Consider the following 24201-nt stretch of genomic DNA (forward strand, 5'->3'; position numbering starts at 1 on the left):
CTTCTAGTGTAGAAAGCAGTAAAATAGCAGCATACCCACACCAGAACAGCACAGTAAATAAATACAGCAACAGAACCAAGCTCATAACGTAATACAGCACCAGAACAAAGCTCATAACGTAATACAGCACCAGAACAAAGCTCATAACGTAATACAGCACCAGAATCAAGCTCATAACGTAATACAGTACCAGAATCAAGCTCATAACATAATACAGCACCATAACCAAGATCATAACATAAACACAGAAATCGGTTCAGAACATACAGTACCAGAGCAAAGCTCAGTACATAAATACAGGACCAGAACCAAGTTTACAACATAAATACAGGACTAGAACCAAGTTCAAAAACATAAGTACAGCAACAGAAACAAGTGTAATACATACAATACCAGAGTCAAGCTCGGTAGATAAATAACAAGTAATATAAATACAGAATGAACCAACTTCAGTACATAAATACAATACCAGAGCCAAGCTCATAACATAAATACAGCACATGAACTTAGCTCAGTCCATAAATAAAGGACTAGAACTACGCAAGTAATATAAATACAGTATGAAACAAGTTCAGTACATAGATACAATACCAGAAGCAATCTCATAAAGCACATAACATAAATACAGCCTCAAAACCAAGTTAATAACAAATACCCTAGTAGAACTAAGCAATTAAGTTGCAGGTGCACTGATGGGCTAACAGAGGCACCTCAGAACATCAGAGGGGAGGAAACCGAGTCAGGAGTAGAATGGTTCATATAGCCCACAAGATGCTGCCGTACTGAGGAAGAAGGTCATCTGGCCAAGTGGACCTAAGAGGGTCATCGCCCCCAGCCTATACCTGGATGATACCCTCTACAAGCTGCTGCAACCGGATAGGTCATACATAGCTACGTTAAGCCATAAAGGGGTATTCCAAGCTCAGACCCTTATGATATATACACAGAATATGCCACAAATGTCTAATAGATCAACGTTCCACCGCTGGGATCTAGGCTCGGGGGGCAGCATAGCAAAACATTTGTAACCGGGTCCTGTTCCAGTTCATTTATGGCCCTAGACTTGTTTCTACAATGTTCGCAATGTTCTGTACAGGAAGAATAACACGACTTACAATATTCAGCTGCTGCCCTACCTTCTAATATTGGCCATTGTATGATTTGTACCTTCATGTACAGCTTGTCAGGCACAGGGCAGTGCGGCTGTGTGATCGCAGAGCGTGCCTGTTAGCGTTTCTGTATAATGGAAGCACAGAGGCGGCAGGGACAGGCCTCCTCTCTGCATGTTGTCAGCCAGTTTATTTAATTACTTGCTCTCCTGATTTTAATCACCATTAAATGAACAATCCCCTCCCTTCCTCTTCCCTGTCTAGTTGCTCAGTTGCCACAGATGGAGGGATCTGTAAAGTCTTATTCCTGATGTACCAAAATAAACTTGCCTATTGAACCTGTCTTAATACGCTGCAAGACAGACCAGTTAAAAAGTATTATTTCCTCCGAGTGCATTTGAAGCTGTCTAGTATGCTGGAGGCAACAGGAGTGAAGCAGATGTGGGGTTATATAAGTCATCATATATTTTAACCCAATGCAGGCCAGCCTACACAGCACTACAGTACATTTCATTTATTTTCACTTAACTAGGATGACTTAAAGCGACAGCGACCCTTTTTAATGTTATGATTTACCAAGGTCCAGAAGATCCTTCACAATATTTTTGTGACAACTCAGCCAACTACACACTTTTTTGTCCTTGCCTCACTTTATATAGTAAGAGGATTAAATAATAATGATTGCGTTGGTTGTATCTGCCATTAGGAAGTACACAATGAATATGCATTTATAAAGCTTCCACTGAACTGGTTGGGAGCTGTTTAATTCTGCATACAATAATGTCCTCCTAGTGATAGCGGCACACACATAGTACTTTACCATTTAAAGGGGCACTAACTTTTCAGACAATTTACGTTCGTCTGATAGTCTGTGTGTCTCATCAATCTTGTAACATACTTTCATTTTTTTTTTGTTTAACCCATTTAAATCAAGTTTGAACTGCCAGAGGGTCTGCAATCTACTGCTTGTCGTTAGGCATTCAGCTTCTCTAGAAACTAGGATGGCTTCTTAGCAGTGGGGGAGGGGCTATCTTCACAGTTCAGCACTCACACTGCTCTCAGATCTGCAGTCAGTGTGTACACAATCTCTGCCTCGCCTTCTGTTGGATTTATGTTGTAGGCATTATATGTGTCTACAGTTTGCAGTGAACAAAGTAGCATCATTCTTATTGGATTGAGCTTTATTCTCTGCTTTACTAAGTCTTGTGTGTTTGTGTGGTTGCAGCATAGACAGACAGATAGATCTCTATGCTCCTTATATTCTCTATATATGTTGGGACCATGCATATTCACAAGACCTAGTAAGGCAGTTAGTAAACCTCAATCCAATATCTTTATAATTGCACATACCAGGTTAAGTAGATATATCATCAGGAAAGGTAGAGATTTTGTACACACTGACTGCAGATCTGAGAGCAGTGTGAGTAAAGGGATGCTGAGTCTGTGAAGATAGACCCTCCCTATAACTAAAAAGATGTCCCTGTTACTAGAGAATCTGAATGCCTAACAACAGGCAGTGAATTGCAAAGGTGCTACCTTATCTTAACCAGTTAAAAAGCTATTGTTCACACACAGGGAAAGCAGTGAAGATCTTACAAGGGTTGGCCCAACAGTCTCTAATACAAGCTCCGACACTTCCATTTCCTGTCGTGTGTTACAGCAAGTTGTGGGGTACTTAGTGTCCTTTACTGTGATGTTGCATGCAGTGCACCACCAAATACAGTCCAGGAGAGCAGATTAACTCTCATTTACTTGCGCCAAAGCTTAATGGTTTCTGATCTGCATCACAGAGGCAACACACTTGAACAGTTACTCCTTGAGATGGCTGTAACTCTCTCTCCGGCTAAGTCAATGTTACTGGATCTTGGTTACTTGTGGGTCCGGCTGCTACTTCTACACCACTCAGATCTTCTCCACAGTCAGGCACATGGGTCATCTAGACCTTGCCGGCTCTCTACACTTCACTGGAACTACGCCGCTTGACCTTTTTGAAGTGTCACTCCTACTATTCACAGTCGGGTTAAGTACTTGCAGTAATAGAGGCCTATAGATAGCCTTCTGCTCCTGCTCTCACCCTTCCTGTTAGACAAGCGATTGTAGTTCTGCATTAAGGCTGTTCTGCTTGGATCAATCACTAGGCCACATCTTCCTTACCTAATCCGTCCTAGTGCAGGCTTAATCTTTGTGTTCTAGACTGAATAACCTTTACTTCTCCCACTATTTGCATAGAGAACAGGGGATACACTAACACTTGTTTACCAAGTCAAGAAAGAGGGCGCCATCACCCTGTAGGCTATGCACAGACATGGGAATTAGCAATAAAACAGAGGCATCTAGTGGCCACAGGTAGTATTGCAGATATGTAGAATTATACTACACAGTATTAAAGCAATTCTCCGGTTTAGGGGCAAAATTCTGTCCTGCTACAAGAGGGAAAGGGGATATATTACATAAAGTTACTCTTCTTTGCCACCCTTCCAATCTGCTGTTTCTTGTCCCTGTTTTCAGCCATGCAAGATGGCTACAACTATTTTCTAACTACCTAATGCACAGTGCTCTCTGATTGGCCAATGCTGATCATGTGAGGTAGATCTCGCCAATCAGGGAGGAGGTACAGTGCACTGGTAGTCTAACACTACACTAGCACTGTGGGAATTAGGTAGTCAGAAGAGTGTGATGGCCGAAAACGGGAAATGATATGGCTGATGAGAGGGATGAAAGGGAAGAACAGTTGCAGGTAGTGTGCCCCCTTCCCTCTGTGGTTCATGGCACTTGGCCTTGGTGTTTAAATCTGCACCATCCTAAATATACAGCACAGGTTTATCGCTCCTGGAATCTTGCAGGGGCAGGTCGGCTGCTCAGCTGTCTACTGCTGTAATGGCCACAAGTGGAGAAACCTCTGTTCTTATTTGCTTACCCCTTCCATGCCACAATTAATAGCAATTGCGGCATGTATGCGGGTGATGGGGAGGGGCTCTCTGTCACTCATGGGCACCCTGCAATGCCATTGTGAGGTACCAATGGGTTTCAATAGCAGTCGAAAGCTTGACAAAGGCTCAGTGACATAACAGACATGGATGCCTATCGGCCCCTGCCTCTGGCGGAGTCTAATAGGTTGATATCATAGGCATACAGAAGTTAAATAGTGTATAATAATATAGTCCATGCTAGAGATTCAACAATTGCCACTGCAAGTCCTCGAGAGACTAAAAAAGTTCAAGAAAGTTTAGTTTAAAAAATCCAGTAAAGGGGAAAAAAATATTCCACACAAGACACTTTTTAAATTAAAAAACACTAAGAAAAAAAAGACATGAAATACAAAAAAGGTTATGGGTCGTGGAGTCCGAGAAAGCAGATTCTACTTATTTTTCTTTAAAGAAGTGTAACAGTAGCAAAAAACTTTTTTTAAGTATTCAAATTTGCTATCGCTGTAATTATATTGACCCACAGAATGAATTTAAAAGGCCATTTATGCCGCAGAGTGCCAGAAAAAAACTAAAAAAACTTTTCAAGAATTGCTATTTTTTTTGCTGCACCCACGAAAGTGGAATTAAAAGCGACCAAAAAGCCTTTTTTAGCCCAAAATGTTAGCAATACAAACTACAGAGGGTCCTTATAAAGCCCCGTCGATGGAAAAATGTAAATATTTTGGGTCTGGAATTTGGCAACACAGAAATTATTTTATTTTATTTTTTTAGCAGTAACACACAAAAAAACTATATAAAATAGGTATTTCCATAATCCTGCTGATCCAGAGAATAACACTTTTTTTAACCACTTGATAAATTGCAAAAAAAAAGCAGAAAACAAAAAAAGTGACATTTCTTGTCCCCCCCAAAAAAAAGAAAAAAATTCTGAAAAGTTTTCCAACACATTATAGATACCCCAAAGTGGTGCCATTAAATATTTTAAAAGTCGTCCTGCAAAACACAAGCCCTCATAATGCTATATCAATGAAAAAAAAAAGTTATGACTAGAGATGAGCGAACCTACTCGGCCACGCCCCTTTTTCGCCCGAGTACCACGATTTTCGAGTAGTTCTGTACTCGGGCGAAAAGATCGGGGGGCGCCGTGGGTGAGTGGGGGGTTGCAGCGGGGAGTGGGGGGGAGAGGGAGAGAGAGAGAGGGATCCCCCCTGTTCCCCGCTGCTCCCCCCCGCGCTGCCACGCCTCCCCCCGCCCCCCGGCGCCCCCCGAATCTTTTCACTCGAGTACTGAAGTACTCGAAAATCGCGGTGCTCGATCGAGTAATTACTCGAAACGAGTACGTTCGCTCATCTCTAGTTATGACACTTTCATTGCAATGATGAAATAGCTAAGAAAGCAGCTTGGTCATTAAGAATCAAATTTATAGGCCGGTTGCTAAGGGGTTAATCCATATTTCATGATAAGCAATGTAAAGCATGACCATTTTTTTCACAACCCATACTATAGTCAGACGGGGTTCATGCTCCCTCCATAGCTCATCCATCTTGCCAGTACCACTGCACAGATGCCCCTGGATAGCAATGCTCTAGGTGATTAAACCTTAGAACTTTCGAAGGATGTTTGATGTAAGACGGTTTGATGTGTGAATCGCACTGCTGCTCCTACCAGTTTCATATACAGCTTCAGACACAGACGTGTAGTGATCTTCTACTGTATACTGCGCCAAGCGGAGGGTATTAAGACCTTTCACCGAGTCATTTCCTCTCGTCCAGTAGAACATGACGTCATTAATGTTGTAGCCCCCTGTAGACATAAGAAAGCCACTTAATGACACATTCATTCATGACTTCACATGGCTCAAACACAGAAGTTAGTCCCTTTAAAACCCAAAAATACTATAAGGATAGATCATCAATAGTTGATTACTGGGTCTGCTGCCCAACATCCCAGCCGATCAGCTGAACGGGCATTCGCCGTTAGCGGCGCTACACACAGGGGTCGGAGCGGAAGCTGCTGCTCCGAGCCTGGTGTAGTGGCAGGCACTTGTAACTGCAGGTGCAGCTTACAATTATTTCAATGACAGCTGAAATTACAAGTGCCTGCCAGTACATAGGGGTTAGAGCTTCTGCTTCTGCTCTAACTCCTGTGTCTACCGGCACTGACAGTGGGTGCCTGCTCAGCCGATCATCCTGGGCTCCGAGTGGTGGTTCCCAACCGATCAACTATTGATGAACTATCCTGAGGATACATCATCAATAATATTTTGTCTGGAAAACCCCTTTAAGGGCTGGAGTTGGACTGGAAATGGCCTCAGATGGTTCTATGGAGGTGTTGCTATAGGTAATGAAAACATATAATAGCAGTTGCACCCAGGCCCTTGTGCCTGAGGGGCCAATTTTGAATATGTTAGGTGGGGTTATGTCACAGATTTTAATTTGGACTCGTGAACTTCAGGTTATGCTTCTTTTTCTTCTTTCCGAAAGATATAAAATTCTAGAATTTGATCGGATACTGAAATGTCTGCAGCATCCAAATATTTCATGCTGCACAAGAATCCATCAATTCCCATTGCCTTTGTGTAGGATGTTGTAGTAGTTTTACAGTCAACTGCAGGAAGTTTTGTTTTTCCATTTGACTTTAATGGGAAAAAACAATTGTCATTTTGAAAACACACATAAGGTCCTGTTCACATTTGCAATAGTTCTTTTACATCAGATTTCCATTGCTTTTTGATGGTCAGAATAGTGTATTCTATAAAGTGGAAGAAAACAAAACCCTGAAAGATCAGCTATAAGTCAACAAATGGCTTATCGGATCAGCTATAAGTCAACGGAGAAGATCATAATGGCGTATGATGGGTCATAAAGTATCCTCCATCCTACCACAGAATCATAGAGTGCTAGAGTTAGAAAGGGACAACCAAGGTCATTGGGTCCAACCTCCTCATCAGGTCCAACCAGCTATGGTTTGTGCAAAAGCCCATAATGCCAGTGTGAACAGAGCCTAAGGGTATATGTCTACTTATAGACATCACTTTTTTAACTGAACTAGACATTTAGTTTGTATCCATTAATCTTTGAACCCATTTTCCCTCCATGATTCCTCTTCTCCCGTTCCTCTGACCAGAAGGTATTTATTTTTAGAAGAAAAAAAGTAGAGGACTAATGGATAAGTCTCTGTTGTTATTCTTTTCTCGTTGATCTCAATATAAGTTACTAGTGGCCATTAACGACCAGTCTCTTGGGAGAAGACATTAGAACCAAAGGCATAACTTAAGGGGTTTTCCCATCAAAGACATAAATGTAAATGCCTGATAGTTGTGTCTGACCGCTCTGGACCTCCAGTGATCCCGAGGTCTGTGCACTCTGAATGTCGCCAGATGAAAGGAGTGGCGGCACATGCTTAACTGTTGTGCCATTCAATTCTATGGAACAGAAGGAGAACAATGCACTCAACAATCTTCCTTCATTCCAGAGAATTGCATGCTTACCACCTCTCCATTCACACGGGGCATTTAGAAGGCGCACATCTCAGGATCATTGGAAGTTTCAGTGGTCTGACCCCAGCCATTTGACATTAATTCCCTAACTTGTTGTTAGAGGATAAATCTCTTTAATGTGAAAAAAAAAAATTAAAACGGTTGATGGTTACCGGACAACATCCCTTGAATAGGGCTGCTTGTAGTAAAATAATAAACTGATCAGTACTTACCTCTCCAGGATTCAGGGCTGCAGCCCCGCTGTGATTGTTGTGATAGCTAACAGCATCAGAAGTCAAGTGACCACTGCAACCAATCAGAGGCTGCAACATCTACGCTCTTTCTCATGGCATTGGTGCTCAAATGATGCCAGGAATTCGTGAATTTGACACTGATTGGCTGCAGCAGTCACCCGTCGACCGGTGACATCAGCTGTCATGACAAATGCCTTGACCAGGCTGAGCTGCAGCACTGGATCCCGGCGGTGGCGGAGAGGTGAGTACTGCTCGGGTTATTATTTCACTACCGGCCCTATTAAAGGAATGTTGTCCAGTAACCAGACTACCCCTTTAAAGCTTCTGGAACTCAAATCTAGAATGTTATTTATAGTTCTGGCGTATTAACACTGATTGTCTCAGGCAATAGGCCCTCGGCGCAATCTCTACCTCCACATCTCCGCTACATTAGCTATACGCCTGATTAGGACTACAGCATGCTGTGCTTTACAGGCTGACTAATAAAAGGTAGATGCCAAGACAGACCCAAAAATTAAAAATTGCCTTTTATTTAAAGGGGGTTTTCCAACCTTATAAAATTGTTAGCCTACCATGAGGATAGCCCATCAAGATCTGATCGGTGAGGGTCCAACACTTTGAATCCCAGAAGATCAACTGTCTTCTTCAATGTTTACACGATTGTGCTTGTACTACACAATGCCGTATTAATGATAGTGGTTATTCTGAGGATTACAGGCTTGTCCAATTCACTCAGATGATCTTTGACAATCCCAAGTGGTAACCCCCCAACCTCAGACTATCCTATCAGTTTTTTTATGGTTGGATAACCTCTTAAAAGCTTTTTGGTTTTTGGTAGATGTTACCCCCTGTGAAGGAGGCCTATAAGGAATTTCTTTAATGTTTTTACACTCATCTAAACCTTAGCTGCTACTAACATGTCTACTATTCTAACCCAAGGAATATAATATCATTTACAATCATAGTAATATAATTGAACACATCTCACAGCTCTCGAGTTGCAGTGTGCATGTTTGCTTATCCATAGGATACTTGGTTAAGTCCATACTGCATGCGACCGTCGTCGTTATCCTGCGGGAAAGAATATCCCAATAAATTATTGCATAAGAAGACAAGTCATTCCGGATATCAAAACTAGTGCAATGATACTGATCGGCAACAGCAAGAAGATAACTGCTTTTACACATTGTATTTATGAGAAAATGAGCATAGGCTACACGGCATACGCTGAAAAAAGCCCCCAGTGCTCCAGTGATCACATATTCCCCATAGGAATAAAGGAAGCTTACTTCACACGGGCACCTCTAATGAGTGCACCCCTAATCCAGATCAGCGTAATGGGAAAGTGGAAGTAGGTAGTTTAGGAACGGGATCCAGTTCTGGCGCTGTCTTCAATGTGGATTCATTAGCTACAATGGCAACGCGTTTCGGCTATCAAGTAGCCTTTCTCAAGCATGCCTTGCAGCCTATCCTCATTTTCTCTGTTCTTCCGGTATATTGTTCCATATATCTGCCCCCCTTCTCCCCAGGGCACTCTCTATATAGGGACCAGCGATTCCTGGATTACCCTACATATCCTCTTCAAGTATACACCCCAGTATACTGCCTCTAAGGAACATCTCTACATCCCGTAATCAGATCCATTTACCATCTGCCTGGATACTTGATGTACCAATATGCCCTAGAGGAATCTGGTACATCAGGGTGAGTCATTTTTATTGTAATATATTTTTTCCCCTTCACCCATCGCCACTACAACCCTGCACGATCCTCCAACCCTGGAGCGCTGTCTCTGATATCTTTCTCCATCTTTCTCTTCTACATTGTATTTATGGAGATGCAATGGCGGCATTAGAGTTCGAAGGTTGCTTCTATTAACTAAAGGAAGTGTCCACAATGATGTCTATGCAAAAAGTTCTCCAAGCTTTATATTAGATTGTTCCATTCACGTTGGAACATTGGTTTGAGGTCTGAAATAGTAAAGCCGAGAAAGTACTTGCTTCTTTGGACATTTAAAAGGGGGCACATACTTTTTTTTCTACAACCTTGTAGCATATAATATACTATGTATGTGGTTCTTTGGAAGAATATTGTACTCTGGGATGTATAAGGCTGACTACTAAGTATAGTAGAGTTATGGCCATACCTTAAAGCATAAAGTACTGTCCCATTTGGATAAATCCGTATGAGTCGATTTTCGACAGTGATGTCATGAAGAAATGACTTTTTGGAGTCCACTATGAATGTGTCCGGGACCCACAATAGTTCTACCAGGCGACCGTCTAAACTTAAACTCTTGTTGCCTTCAAAGCAGAGTCGCTCATCAGTCCAGCGTTGTCTCAGGAATATGGTAGCTGTGTAATCCTAAAAGATGTAAAGAATAAGATACGCAAATGTCTTGGGCTGAATATACATATCAAATAAAGGCCCGCCGAATGCTTGCCCAACACTTCCATATGCATGCATTCTTGACTGGGGAGAGTTAAATAAACTGACAAAAACTTCTGATGGGGGTTTATCTCCAGAAGGACAAAAAGATCGGGCAGTGGAAATCCAACCATCAAATCCTTATTTCCCCCTGATATCTTCCATTGAGGGAGATTCAAGAGGCCTCCACACATGATCCACCAGACCTGGTGAAATCAATGGGTTCATCCGATATACATACAGTGTATATTCTAATCCCGAACAACCTAGTATTACTGGCAATAAATGTAGGTACTCAACTGTCTATAATATGATTCAACATATATAGGCTGCAACCGAGGATCACCACCCAGTAGACAGGACCCAACTTAGAAATGTTATGGCACCAAAAAGTTGAATGGTCGAAGCTCTTTGTAACAACTTGTCTCGGTTCTCTGCTCCTACAATTGCTTTCATAGTTTTTTGCCTCTCCGTTTTGAACTGTACTCAATGGGGACTACATAAAATTCTCCACACAGAATTGTGCTTTTAATGTAGCCCCTATTTGGCCCAACCCCTAACAGCAATAGTAGCAGTACTGTCTTCATGGCCCACCACTAATAAAAACTGCCATGTAGAGCGATTATCGTGATAGCCAAAGTTTTTTAATTATGTTTTATGGACTTACAGGGATATCAACATTTTTCTAGACCTCCATGAACTTGTGCCCTTGCTCTTCTAGTACAACTTATCATAATATTACTCTACAGACAAGCATAAGAGCCTAATCAGGGAGAACAATGGTCTGGAATGGGTATTTATAACCTATAAATTCAACTTTTTTCATTGCAAGAAGAATGATAGCTGACGTCCTACCATGTTAATTTCCGATATTGTATCAATGCTGGCAATGTCCAAACTCATTCCCACTGTCACGGGCCCATCTGTAAGGAATTAATCACAATGTGAATTAGACAAAGAATCATGCAGGTGAACAGCTGCCTGCCGTTCGTCAGTAGTAAGTGGGCAATTAAGGGGCACAATACAGAAATATTATAATGTGTGCCTTAATGAACAACTAGACCTTCACAGAGCGTTGTACATGTTTACACAGAGGAAAAGTAAAGGCAATTAATAATGTCCTTCTGCTGCCCTACATATAGATCTCACACAGCACTTAGAGTAAGTAAAACCAGAGACGGTGGCATACCATGGATATCATGGCAAAGTGGGCCTTACAAAGCACCACTGGGGAGTTGGACCGTCAACAACCAACCTGCACCCGTCACGTGTTTGTGTAGGTTTCAGAAGGTTTCTTCTTTTCTCATAATCCAAAAACATTCTGGTTACAGTATGTCCAAGAAGATGTCCACCCTTTGGAGAGTATCTCTAATTAAAACTTATGAGGGACATTTACCATCTACGGCAGAATACTGGGGTAGAAAAGTTGCAAAATTTTGCACAAGTCCCGCTTGTGCAAAAGTTTTCAACCTTTCTTCCTCTTATGCCTGTATATCTACATTTTCCAAAAGTGGATGAAATTTCCGGCAGGGGGTGTGGCTACCGAGACTGACAGATTTATGTATAATTTACACCAGAAACTAGCATAGATTATACCAGAAATATACTCTTGGACAAGACCTGACGTACATTTTAGTGAAGGCGCACAAAGAAGTCCAGATGCGTTGAATACATGAACAGCCGTGCGCCTCTTCATGTATTCAGCGCACCCTGCACTGGGGAAAAAAAAAATCGAACTAAGCCCAGTGGGTTTACTAAATTTCCCCCTATGTGTACAGTTTTGATGAAGAGTCCATGTAGTCCCAATACAGTTCAAGACATTTCAGCTGTGGGTTTCAAAAAGCACACTGAAATACCAATACACATATACCAATACCAATACTAATACAGCCCAACTAACTCTACTGCATTGACCTGGCCATGTTTTCAGGTTTAGGGCTGAAACAGAAGAATGTGTTTTGTCCCTTTATGCGGCCGTGATCATCAAAGCCGCATAAAGGGACAAACATATCCATTGATTTCAGTGGTTTTGTTTTCACTATCGGGATTCTCGCTCTTTATTTGTATGAACCTCATGCAGAAAAGATAGGGCAGGACCCATCTTCCCGCTATTGATTTCAAACTCCTGCACTATGGCGCATTGTTTGAACAGCTAGCGAGGGCAAAAAAACCTTGTTGATGTGCAACTACGCTCCTTACCCGCAAGCATATTTGCGTATACGGTTGTCTGAAACTGCCCTTACAGCGATGTCTATTAATTCTGTTGCTCAAGTAAAGGCTCGTTCATACTTGTGTATAAGAATAAAAGTCAAATACTGATGCACAATACCGACCTTTTCTTTTATTTTACAATTTGCATTTGTTTCCGTATTGTATTCACTTTCGTTCTGTACTTTGGTTCATTTAGTTTTAATGATTGACTTTTTTTGTGTTATGTAATGTGGCAGAAATTTGGCCGATAAACAGAGTAAGTACACACATGGGAAATTGCCTTCTATAGACTATAGCTGTAAGGTACCTATAAGGATCTGTTGGAAGGTGCTACATACTGAAAAAGCTCTATACACTGTAACAGGACCGAGAGAGAAGTGTTTGAAGATGTGTATATTTCTCCCAGGTTCCTGCAAATTAGGGAGATGGAACAATGCCTCTACAGAGCCACCTCTTGGATGGCAGCATCCCTTCAAATCAATGTCAGACCCTTTATGCAGGTCTTTATATGAATTATTGGGAATAGGAAACCAAACCAGAAAACCATACACAGACACCTGTTTCAGGGTGTTTGCCCCTCATCAGTGTGCAATAGAGGTATTGTTCCATCTTCCTTATTTGCATAAATTACCCAGAGGAGCATGCATGACTGTATAACTCTCCTCACTCACCTCTCAGGTATCTTCTCACACACTTTTTGGGTGATCTCCTTTAGGAGACACAACACCCCTCTTGTCCAAGGTTCCTGTCTTATATATTTTAAAAAGGCAAACACAGGCTTTTGAAGCAAGGAAACAGTGTATCTTATTGCTATAATGCAGTATTTCCCAACTCCAGTCCTCACAACATCCAACGGGTCATGGTTTCAGGATTTCCTTAGTATTGCACTGGTGATGTAATTATTGTCGGTGCCTCAGACATTGCCACAGGTGTTCTTACTATAAGATATCCTGAAAACAGGACCTGTTGGGCTGTCATATGGACTGGAGTTGGAAAGCACTATTTAGTCTTTGAGGTAAAAGCTGATTAAAGGACCTTGTTACTCCAGTATAGAGTGTTGGGTGAGTTCCTTCTCCATTTAGTCACTCCAGGTATTAGAGGCTACTGGGGCTAATCCCTAGAAAAGAGCAGATGGCTTACAAGATGTTACTGGGACAAGCTTGACTGAAGCTGTGAGTAAAGTGGCTGTTGATGCATTTTGCTTGGATGTGATGCATTAAGCTCAGCTCAGTTCAGCTCAGCTCAACTCAGTTCAACTCAGTTCAATTCAGCACAGTTCAGTTCAGCACAGCTCAGTTTAGCACAGCTCAGTTCAGCTCAGTTCAGTTCAGCACAGCTCAGCTCAGCTCAGTTCAGCTCTGTTCAGTTCAGTTTGGCTCTGTTAGTTAGGAAGTTGATGTGTAGTAAGTGGACAGACAGGCCTAGTCTTTTGTTTCTGTATTGTTTTCTTTCACTGCTTGAAAAGCAAAATAACTGGTTGTGGCCAGTTGTTCCACAATTGTCTGCAGTGATCTGCATTCTGGATGTGCTCGTCTAACCCATATCAAGGAGATCCTGTACGCTACCTTGCTACAATGCTTATAGCAAATAATAAATTTGAGTAAAGCCATTTAAGGACTCACTGACACTAGCGTATGTTGCCTGTGTATTATGAGGTGCTAAAAGCCCATTGATTTCTATTGGACTGCTCACACCTGTTTTTTTTAACACATGCATAAAACACAGCATGTCCTACTTTGGTGATTATTATGTGCCAATATAAGCTATGTGGATTTAACATACACAGCAAATACACAAGATCCATTCATATCTGCTCTATACTGTGTAATTTAAATGCGTGAAAAATATGTGCGTAATATGGGGGTGACATCCCCAGGTGAGGGATCCCTAAAAGTGCTGCCAACGTTGTGTCAATAAAAAAAGTGAAATTAATTTGGATCCTAAATAAACAAATTCTGCACCAGTCCTAAGGGTGAATGCCCACGGACGGATTTCTACCGCGTTTTCCATGGTGGAAATCCGCACGTGAATTCCGCTGCTGCGGCCCCATTGGAAGCAGTGCATTGCAGGCAACCCCTGCAGCAATGATTTTCAGGGAAGAGCTTGAAATATAAGCCCTTCTCTGAAAATCATCCCTAGCTGTAAAAAAAAGTAAAAAAAAAAAATTATACTCACCTAGAAGAGCCGTCCGGCTCTTCTTTCTGGCACAGCAGTCTTCTTCTGTGTTCTGGAGGTGGGGAAATGAAAAATCCCTGCCCCCAGTAAGCGCTGGTTTAATTGGCTGAGTGCTCAGCCAATCACAGCATCTCAGAATGGGATAGCGTCACAGCTGTGGCAGAGGATTCCTTCATCCCTGCAGTCCCCGCTGGGATGTAGGAATTCGCTGTAATAGCTGTCACAGCTGTGGCAGAAGTCCGCGATGTATTCCTTATGTTTTCAATGGGGCCGATACTGCTGCCGCCGGCCCTATTGAAAACACTGAGCGATATCGCAGATTTTTTCTCTGTGCTGCGAGACTTAAGAATAAAAATCGCAAATCAGTATGAAACTATTGAAAATCATTAGTTTCATAATCATCGCTCTCGCATCGCAAGAAAAAACATCGCTAGTGGGTAGGCACCCTAAGGGTGCATTCACACGACCGTATATCGGCTGAGTTTTCACGCCCAGCCTATATACGGAGTCTCTCTCTGCAGGGGGAGGAGGCTGGAAGAGACGGGAGCAGTGCTCTGAGCTCCCGCCCCCTCTCTGCCTCCTCTCCACCCCCTCTCCACCCCTCTGGATCAAAAATGCAAGCAAGATGTATATACATATATACGTACAACAGCGCACTTTTCACGGACCAAAATAGCATACGCCCTTGTGAATGAGCCCTATGGGATAAGTTATCTCTGACTCCAGCTCCAGTGGCCATGTGTATCACAGCCAACCCCTGCTGTGTATAGAGTGGACTCGGCACCCAAGCTCGCTCTGTGGAGGATATATACATAAGGTGAAATGTCTATTTCACTATCTGAGCCAGCAGAACGGAATGCTCCAACCACATCCTCCTCTGCTAACCATTAGCAGAATATGCAGCTTGATAGAAATACACGCACATAACCCTCAGGCGTCATTTGACAACATGCTGCTCACTCTGCCCCTGCCCCATTCAACGAACACCAAAAGATGTCGCCGTTTTGCACCTGAAACCACATGATGTCGGACGTCCATGACGACCGAAACTCACGCAGGATTGGATGTAAAAAGACCATATTTGGACCACGCAATCCCAGGCTTTGATTTCCAATCAAGTATTGTTTCCGGCATGCCGATAAAGGGCAATTAACTCATAATGCTATATAAGATGCTATATGCCTACTAATCAACAGAGTCGAAGAAGACTTTCTACACTGCCAGTCTGTCTCTGATCCGTTCCATTGTGCGCACAATCTCTGAACATAAATCTGGAAGGGTGCAAACATTCCTACTGATTACGCCGTGAACCCAAAATAAATCCATGACAGCTACATACATATCCCATGCGCATCCTGAATATATACATGGTGTATGTTGTGTAGGGGTGAAAATTAGAGATGAGCGAGCATACTCGCTAAGGACGATTGCTAGATCGAGTATTGTCCTTAGCGAGTATCTCCCCGCTCGGAAGAAAAGGTTCGGCTGCCGGCGCGGGTGAGAGGTAAGTTGCGGCCATGAGCAGAGGGGAGAGAGGGAGAGAGAGATCTCCCCTCCGTTCCTCCCCGCTGTCCCTTGCCGCTCTCCGCCCGCCACCGGCAGCCGAATCTTTGCTCCCGAGCGGGCAGGTACTCACTAAGGGCAATGCTCGATCGAGCAATTGCCCTTAGCGAGTATGCTCGCTCATCTCTAGTGAAGATATAACCTGCTGGTCAGTTACTTGTCGGTCAGTAAGGGCGGTGTCCCACGAGCATATGCACAAAAACACTCCCCGCAGCATGTTTGCGCATAAATGAAGTTTGAAGAGGTACATAATCTAATTCACAAGATTCGCAAGTCTAATTCACAACCCTTTCCGTGGATTTTTTTGACAAATTAAACCCTATTAAGGTCCAGATGTTCTTTTTCCTGCATTTTGCGCAGTGTCACACCCTTCCCTTTGCATATTTTAGCACCTCATATAGCCTTGTATATACCTATATTTTTTTCTGCGCATGTTTTTTGCACACGCAAAAACATAGCGACTAAAACCCATTGATTTCTATAGGTTCGTTCTCATAAGCGGATTGGCATTTCGTGCGCAAGTGTAAAAAAAAATAGGACCTGCTCTATTTTCCTGCGTTTTGCACAGCAAAAAGTGCCATAGAAGTCTATGGGAGGTGCAAAAATACGAAGGAAAAGGGTGTGGCACTGCGCAAAAATGCAAATAATTCTATCTACTTAGCTTGATTTTTTTTTTTTTACTAAATGTGACTGAAGCATCTGGTCTATATTTGTACAAAATGCTGAAGCCCTGCCCTGCCCTGACCCTAATTGCCTATTTAAGGACATTCTTAGATGCAGGATAGTGCTGGCCTCTGCTCGATGCCTTATTACATATAGATCAGTGACTTTTGCTTTGTGTCGTTGTCTGGGATGCGCTTGCCAAGTGTGATAAGTGTGTCCTCTGACTGTTCTTAGCAGCACATGCCATCTTGCCAACAGAAGAGCAGCTGTGCCAGTCAGCTGCCGCTTTATTAATTTTTTTTGTAATTTGCAGAACACAAGATAGAAATATGTTCTGAGCCGTGCGGTCTGTCTTATCGCATCACTCGGTCAAGACTGCAGTACAGTGCAGGGAATACTACTGTCAAACTAGTCCAGTTATTAAAGGGGTTCTCCCATCTGGACAACTGTCCGAATGGGCCATAGAAGGAGGGATCACCCTCTTAGGAACTCATGCTGCAATCTATTATCACAGGAGGAGAATCTGTTCACTTATTTAAAGTGGCTATTGAGGAAACGCCCCACCGAAATCAATGTCCTTCAAGTTCCTCAGAGCAAGAACCAAACTTTATCTTCTTTGGAAAATGGGTCTTGACAGAACAATGAGATAATGACAACAGAAAATCCTAAAGATGTAAAGGATGCTGTGCTTACCATTGGAAACAAATATTTAAGAGGAACTCCAAATCTGCTGCTCAACTCTACGTACATGCTCATGTAGATAAATGATAAAATTCTAGCTGTCTGTCGTCACCACTAGTGGGAGCTGAGGAGCTACTGGAATACAGATTTATTATTGAGATCAGTCTTCAGTTAGCTCCCCCTATAGGTTAGGCAAGGACAAAATATTTTTTCAAAAGCTGCTCACCATGCTATATTAACATAAAAGAAGCCTTTTCTGCCAATATATAGTCTCTATTCGTCTTCACTTCTGACTTCAGAATGATGAAGTTCTGACAATAGGATATCTAAGTGAACTGATGGCAATAGTCACATGTCCCTGTGTCAATTATGTCATTGCAGTCTCTCTGCAGCCAGAGCTGAAGACCAGCAGGGAACAGGATGCCAGTGGATCAGGAAAATTGTGGAAGTGTGGGGAAAGGGAGGTGAGTATGGCTTCTTTATTTTTTTTTTACAGCATGATGGGTACTTTTTAAAAAACTTTTTTCAGTCCCTGAAAAACCCATTTAAAGATATTGTACCAAGATGTAAAGTTATTCCCTATCCAAAGTTATGTCTGACCACTGGGACCCTCATGGATCCCAAGAACACATTTCACCACTCTAGTCATTTTAATGACGGCAGAAGAAATTGCTGAGTGCTCATTCTCAACAATCTCTGACGCTGTCATTAAAATTAATGAAGCAGCGGCATTGATGTGTGACCTCCGCTCCATTCATACGGGGACCATCGAGACCCCTATTCACAGGATCACTGGGGATCTCAGTAGTTGTACCTTACCCTGTGGATGGAGGATAAAGTTAGATCTTGGTACAACCCCTTTTAAGGTTATGTACACCTTTGCACTTCATTAGGTCTGCAATTCAGACTCGTCCTTCACCTGCTGTTTCTGGCAGACGCGGGCGTCATCCTGTTTTTCCTGTAGCTTGAACTGCTGCCTACTTCCCTCCAGCACTTTAGTGGTTACCTGCTCTAGTAATTCCAGCATAGAGCAGGAATGGTAGGGTATAGTAATTATCTCTCTATTTAACTGAGCTGGGACTTCCTCTCAATGCCTCAGTGTTGTTGTAATTTTGCTTCTGGCAACCAGCATAGGTCTTGTCTCTGTCTGTCTCATCTGTGCTTATCTTGTGCCTTATCATAGTGTGCATGCTTACGGCTCTCTAGTCTCTATTCGTTCTCTGTTGGGTCTGTGTGCTATTGTCCTTTGCCTTCCCATTCCTGCACCACTCCAGGTCCTGTTCTGTGTTATTGGTGTATACCGTGATTTGTTCAGTGTTCCTCCAGGGTACGTCAGGTCCTTAAGGAAGATCGCAGGGCCGTTCTTATAGGGACACCTACCCTGCTTCTGGGCAGGATTGCCCCTTATCTCCCTGACTAGCATAGGGCAAGGTTTCCATCTCTATTACACATCACCAGTCTGCTTCTCATTGCCTGGTACCAAAGCCTCTGTTTGCCAAGGGTCAAACTTGCTTGGTTTTGGTCCTATGCCAAAAAAAGTCTGTTAAGGACCGCTAGTGTGGACCAACTGGGTCAACAGGGTCTACACTAGTGGTCCTTAACACACTTTTTTTTTGCGGGGGTTAACAATTTTTATTAGAAATAAAGACTTTTTGTAACTTGTTCTCATTAAAAATTCTAATTGTCTAGTTACTATACTTATATCGTTTTTCAACGTTCTGCAGACTGAAGGTCTAAAATATTAGCAAATTCTTCCAGTCAGAATAAACTCTATTGACTCCTCCCTTGTTGGGAACATGAATTCACTGCCTCTCCACTGGGTGGGGCTTGTTGGGAGGGGTTATGGCCACCCCAGACTGACAAATCTATGTGGAATATATGCCAGAAATGCATACATGTATCAAGCACATCGGGGTAAATTATACTAAGCCCAGTGTTGGATATGTGGAGCTTAGTAAATTTCCGCCTATTGTGTAGTATTGAGTGGGTATGGTTAAGCTACACAGCCTATGAAAGAGGGGAGGGGGAGCTGAGCTTGTGCACAATTAAGAATTTGAAGTAACAATTAAAGCTTGTTGAGTTAGCCCTGTTAGTATGATTAGTAGCGTTCATTATTTTACAATGAATATTACATGGTTTTTAATGTTCAAATTAGTGTTAAGACGGTCTTACATATTTCCATAAAAACTTTGAATTGATCAGCAGCGCTGACCCCTTGACTCCATACATCTATATTTAATATAAAAGTACATAATAAGTCCGAAACAACTTTTAAACTGAAACAATAATTGTGCTTTTAAATTGTAGTCACACTGTAATCCAATGACCAATCATATGTTAATTGTTTGTTTCAATAGGATAATTGCTTCTTAATTTCCAGACCATGTTGTGAGGGTACAGTAGTAACATTTTATTAGAAAACCGTCAAAAAGGCTAATTGTGTCCTTAAACTAAAGTGTAAAAAGCCAATTCCTACCCAATTATACAGCATTTATGTTTATTTTATTAAGGCTGCATTCCCACGAACGTATATCGGCTCGGTTTTCACGCCGAGCCGATATACGTCGTCCTGATGTGCAGGGGGGGGGGGGGGGGAGGATGGAAGAGCCAGGAGCAGGAACTGAGCTCCCGCACCCACTCTGCCTTCTTTCCGCCCCTCTGCGCTATCTGCAATGGGGAGAGGCCGGACAGGGCAGGGCTAAGTTCCGCAAATTAGCCCCGCCCATGTCCCACCTCTCCCGATTGTAAATAGTGCAGAGGGGCGGAGAGGAGGCAGAGAGGGGGCAGGAGCTCAGTTCCTGCTCCTGGCTCTTTCATCCTCCCCCCCCCCCCCCTGCAGATGAGGACGACGTATATCGGCTCGGTGTGAAAACAGAGCCGATATACGTTCGTGGGAATGCAGCCTAACCCAGTAGTAACTCTGGGCAGTTAGTAGCCTTTTTAATGAGATTTCCACCTCAACTAATTTCTAGAAAAATGTGAACAGGCAGAAAATGGTTAAAGGGGATTTACACGACTTAAAGGGGTTTTCACACCATACAAATTGTGGCCGTAGATAGCATATGCAGTTAATATCTGATAAGTGTGCATCATATCTGGAAGCCAATCGATAGGGAGAACATTTTGCAGGGTGAGGCAGCCAGCAGTGGCCATATCAAGGCAGAGATACAATGGAGAGGTGAACAAGTGCAAAGCTCTCTATTAAAGTCTATTGAAGTTGCGGAAACTGCCAAGTAGTATTTATGCTGGCCACCACCTTAGTTGTCCATGGACCTTTGTTCTCGTGATACAATGGGTGAGCGAGATGTCTGCAAGTAAAGCTGACCTCGGTCATAAGCTCAATAAAAGAAAAATAAAAGTCCCCGTGCTACTTTCGCAATTTGGGTGATCAATAAAGTCAAGTAAAGATCCCTTATGGGTAATGGAACTTACTTAATAGAGGAGTCCTATGTAGGACTCCTCTATATCCAGGTTTGTCCTCAGTAAGCCAAGCCAGGTCCTGGAGAGTTTCGGTAACAGTTGGTTTCTTTCTCAAGCATCCAAAAGAGGGTTTAAACTTTGAAATGCATTGCATGCATTCCATTTACCTATGTTTGTGTCTATATTCATGTGTGTACCAGTAAACCAGCTGTTACTGGAAGTGATGGCTGTGATTAACTTATTGATATTGACCACTGCTCAGCCATCAGTACAGCGCTGGATGAACCAATGCAATGGCAGTGATTATTTCATCAAGTGCTGCATTGATTGGCTGAGCAGCACTCAAATAACCAATCAACAGCGATCGCATTGTGGAGGCGAAATTTATGAATTGGCTGGTCACAGCTCCCAGCCAAATCATAAATCCTGCCTCCACAACTCGATGACTGGTTTTTTTGAATCCTGTAACCAGGATTTTATGAGCGCCAAGGACTGTGGGAAGTGTGCACCAGAGCTATGAAGAGGAGCCGGAGGGACCTGGACCGAGCCTGCTAGGTAATGTATTCCTTTTTTTTTAATGTAGTGTAACTAGGGCGCATTTTCAGGGTCAGGCTTATATTTCAAGCATTGCCAAAAATCCGTCCAGGACTTATTTTCGGGGTAGGTCTTATTTTCGGGGAAACACCGTATGTGCGGAATGTACAGCCAAAAACAGGCTAACGTCTTAAATGCCATCAGGTGCATGGTTAAAGAGCAAGTACAAGTCTCTATAGCTTATCTTTCCCATGCTCCTCAACCAGTCCTTCTGGATCAGCTAAAAGACCTCAGGATTTGGAGTTGCCTAGTTTTGATTCAGATGACTTTGTTCACAAACTGTTGGATGGGGACCTAGCAGAGAAAGAGAAATCTCTAATAATAGATAAGGTTCAAAAAACTATTTTGCTAAAAATGACATAGAGGAACTCCTCAAAGCAGTGAGATATATGATTAGGGTTGTGGAGGTACAACAACCCAGGTCCATACTGGACAAAATGTTCGGAGGCCTAAGATTCCGCCTTAGGATGGTTTTCTAGTGAATGAAATGCTCAAACAATTAATTGTAGATGAGTGGAGTGAGGCAGAGAAAAGGTTATCTCACCTGTGTATGTCAGTATATGGGAAGAGATCCATAAGATTGATGTGCAAGTAGCAAAACCAGTAAAGAAAAGTTCCCTGCCTTTTAAGAATTTCTCACAATTAGGAGATCCCATGGAGAGGAAGACAGATGCACTACTAGGAAAATCTTGGGAGACCACATCCTAGAATCAAATATTGCAACAAACTCGGTCACACACACTATATATATATATATATATATATATATAAGCTGATATACCCGGCTTGGCTTTGCCTGTTGTGACGTGTTGTTCTCATGGAAAATTTTATGAAGTCGTAGTTCCTTTAGAGGAATCAAGGAATAAAATACGCATACCCATAGAGGGTGTTAGATTCTCCTCAGGCTGCATGTACCAATGTCCCTCTGCAGAATGTGCCACCCCTCCTACTCTCCTCATTTAGGACCTAAAGAATGCTCATGCCAAATTTCATGTTTGTACGATACCGGGAAGTTACATTACATAGGGGTGTCAATACGTTTGCAATTAGCATTGAATAATCAAGTTGTGACCCCTTTACTTTTCCCATTTAGGACCTAAAAAATAGTCATGCCAAATTTCATGTTTGTACGACACTGGAAAGTTACTTTACACAGGGGTGCCAATACTTTTGCAATTAGCATTAAATAATCACGTTGTGAACCCTTTACTTTTCCTATTTAGGACCTAAAGAATGGTTGTGCCAAATTTCATGTTTGTACAACATCAGGAAATTACATTACATAGGGGTGCCAATGCTTTTGCACTTTGCATTGAATAATCAAGCTGTGACCACTTTACTTTTCCTATTTAGGACCTAAAGAATGGTTGTGCCAAATTTCATGTTTGTACGACACTGGAAAGTTAATGAAATAGAATAGGTACATTACTTAGGGGTGCCAATACTTTTGCAATTAGCATTGAATTTTTGAGTTGTGACCCCTTTACTTTTCCTATTAGGGACCTAAAGAATGCTTGTGCTAAATTTCATGTTTGTACGACACTGGGAAGTTAGAGAATTAGATGTGGTAAATTACACAGGGGTGCCAATACTTTTGCACTTAGCATTGAATAATCAAATTGTGACCCCTTTACTTTTTCTATTTAGGAACTAAAGAATAGTTGTGCCAAATTTCATGTTTGTACAACATCGGCAAGATCAAAAAATGTTTACAGAAGCTTTGGACTGTATTGGAACATACTTCGGAGTGATAGTGACCTTATGGATGTTCTGACACAAAGGTAATCGGTATCTTACAAGAGGGATGGGATGCTAAAGGCCCAATTACATGGGACAAATGTTGGGCAAACTATGCTCGACACTTGTCCCTGTGTGTATTCGCTCCCATGCTGCTGCACAGGAGCGAGTATTGATGGCTCGCTCAGCAGGGGGCCTGGATGGCTTGAGGAAATTTTACTTCTTGTTCTCCCCCACCCCTCTCTATTAACTTAACACAGCGGGCGTTCAGTACTGAACGCCTGCTGTTTTCACTGAACAATCATAGTTCAGGATTTTAAGCTACATAAAATCCTGATCGCTGATCGTTCAGTGTAAACAGCAGCCGTTCAGTACTGAACGGCCGCTGTGTTAAATTAATGAAGAGGGGCGGGGGATAGCGAGGAGTGAAAACTCTCCTCTAGCCACCCTGGCCCCCTGCTGGCGACTCTGTGAGTGAGCCATCAATACTCGCTCCTGTGCAGCAGAACGGGAGCGAATACACACAGGGACGAGTGTCAGGCATCATTTGCCCGACATTCTTCCCATATAAATAGGCCTTATGGCACAGGCTTATCCATAGCCATCTTGGATCAGCAATCAGTAGAATTGGCTTAATCATCGGGCGTTGAGCGGCGGCACACTTCAGCCTTGGAGCATGGAACTCCGACAATTGGAAGGTAAGGGAGAGAATGTCCCAGAGAGAGTTGGCACAAGACACCACCCCAGCCCCCTAATCCTGAACCCTTAACCCTTCCCACCTAACTGACCTACCCCCTCCCCTCCCTACCCTCTACCACTGTCTTAACAATACTAACGGCTTCTATAATTATGCGTTGCGTATCCAGTCCTAGGACTATTTCTTCTAGCATCCCACCCCCGTAGGGGATACTTCATAGTGTTTTCTGTCGATCCCCTCCGAATCGCTGCCGACACCAGGAGTG

General features: G+C 42.7%; 1 protein-coding gene across 1 annotated transcript in view; it reads right to left on the reverse strand.

The window, feature by feature from the left end:
• LOC136624915 (gamma-aminobutyric acid receptor subunit pi-like) overlaps positions 1–24201 on the reverse strand; it is an 83496-nt gene that overhangs the window by 25158 nt on the left and 34137 nt on the right. The window contains exons 3-6 of the mRNA XM_066598830.1: positions 11051–11118; positions 9915–10132; positions 8757–8839; positions 5702–5839 (exon numbers count right to left, since the gene is read on the reverse strand). Coding sequence (XP_066454927.1) covers positions 5702–5839; positions 8757–8839; positions 9915–10132; positions 11051–11118 — 507 coding nt within the window. The remainder of the gene's footprint in view (positions 1–5701; positions 5840–8756; positions 8840–9914; positions 10133–11050; positions 11119–24201) is intronic.

The sequence above is a fragment of the Eleutherodactylus coqui genome, chromosome 4 (assembly GCF_035609145.1).
Source record: "Eleutherodactylus coqui strain aEleCoq1 chromosome 4, aEleCoq1.hap1, whole genome shotgun sequence".
Classification (NCBI taxonomy): domain Eukaryota; kingdom Metazoa; phylum Chordata; class Amphibia; order Anura; family Eleutherodactylidae; genus Eleutherodactylus; species Eleutherodactylus coqui.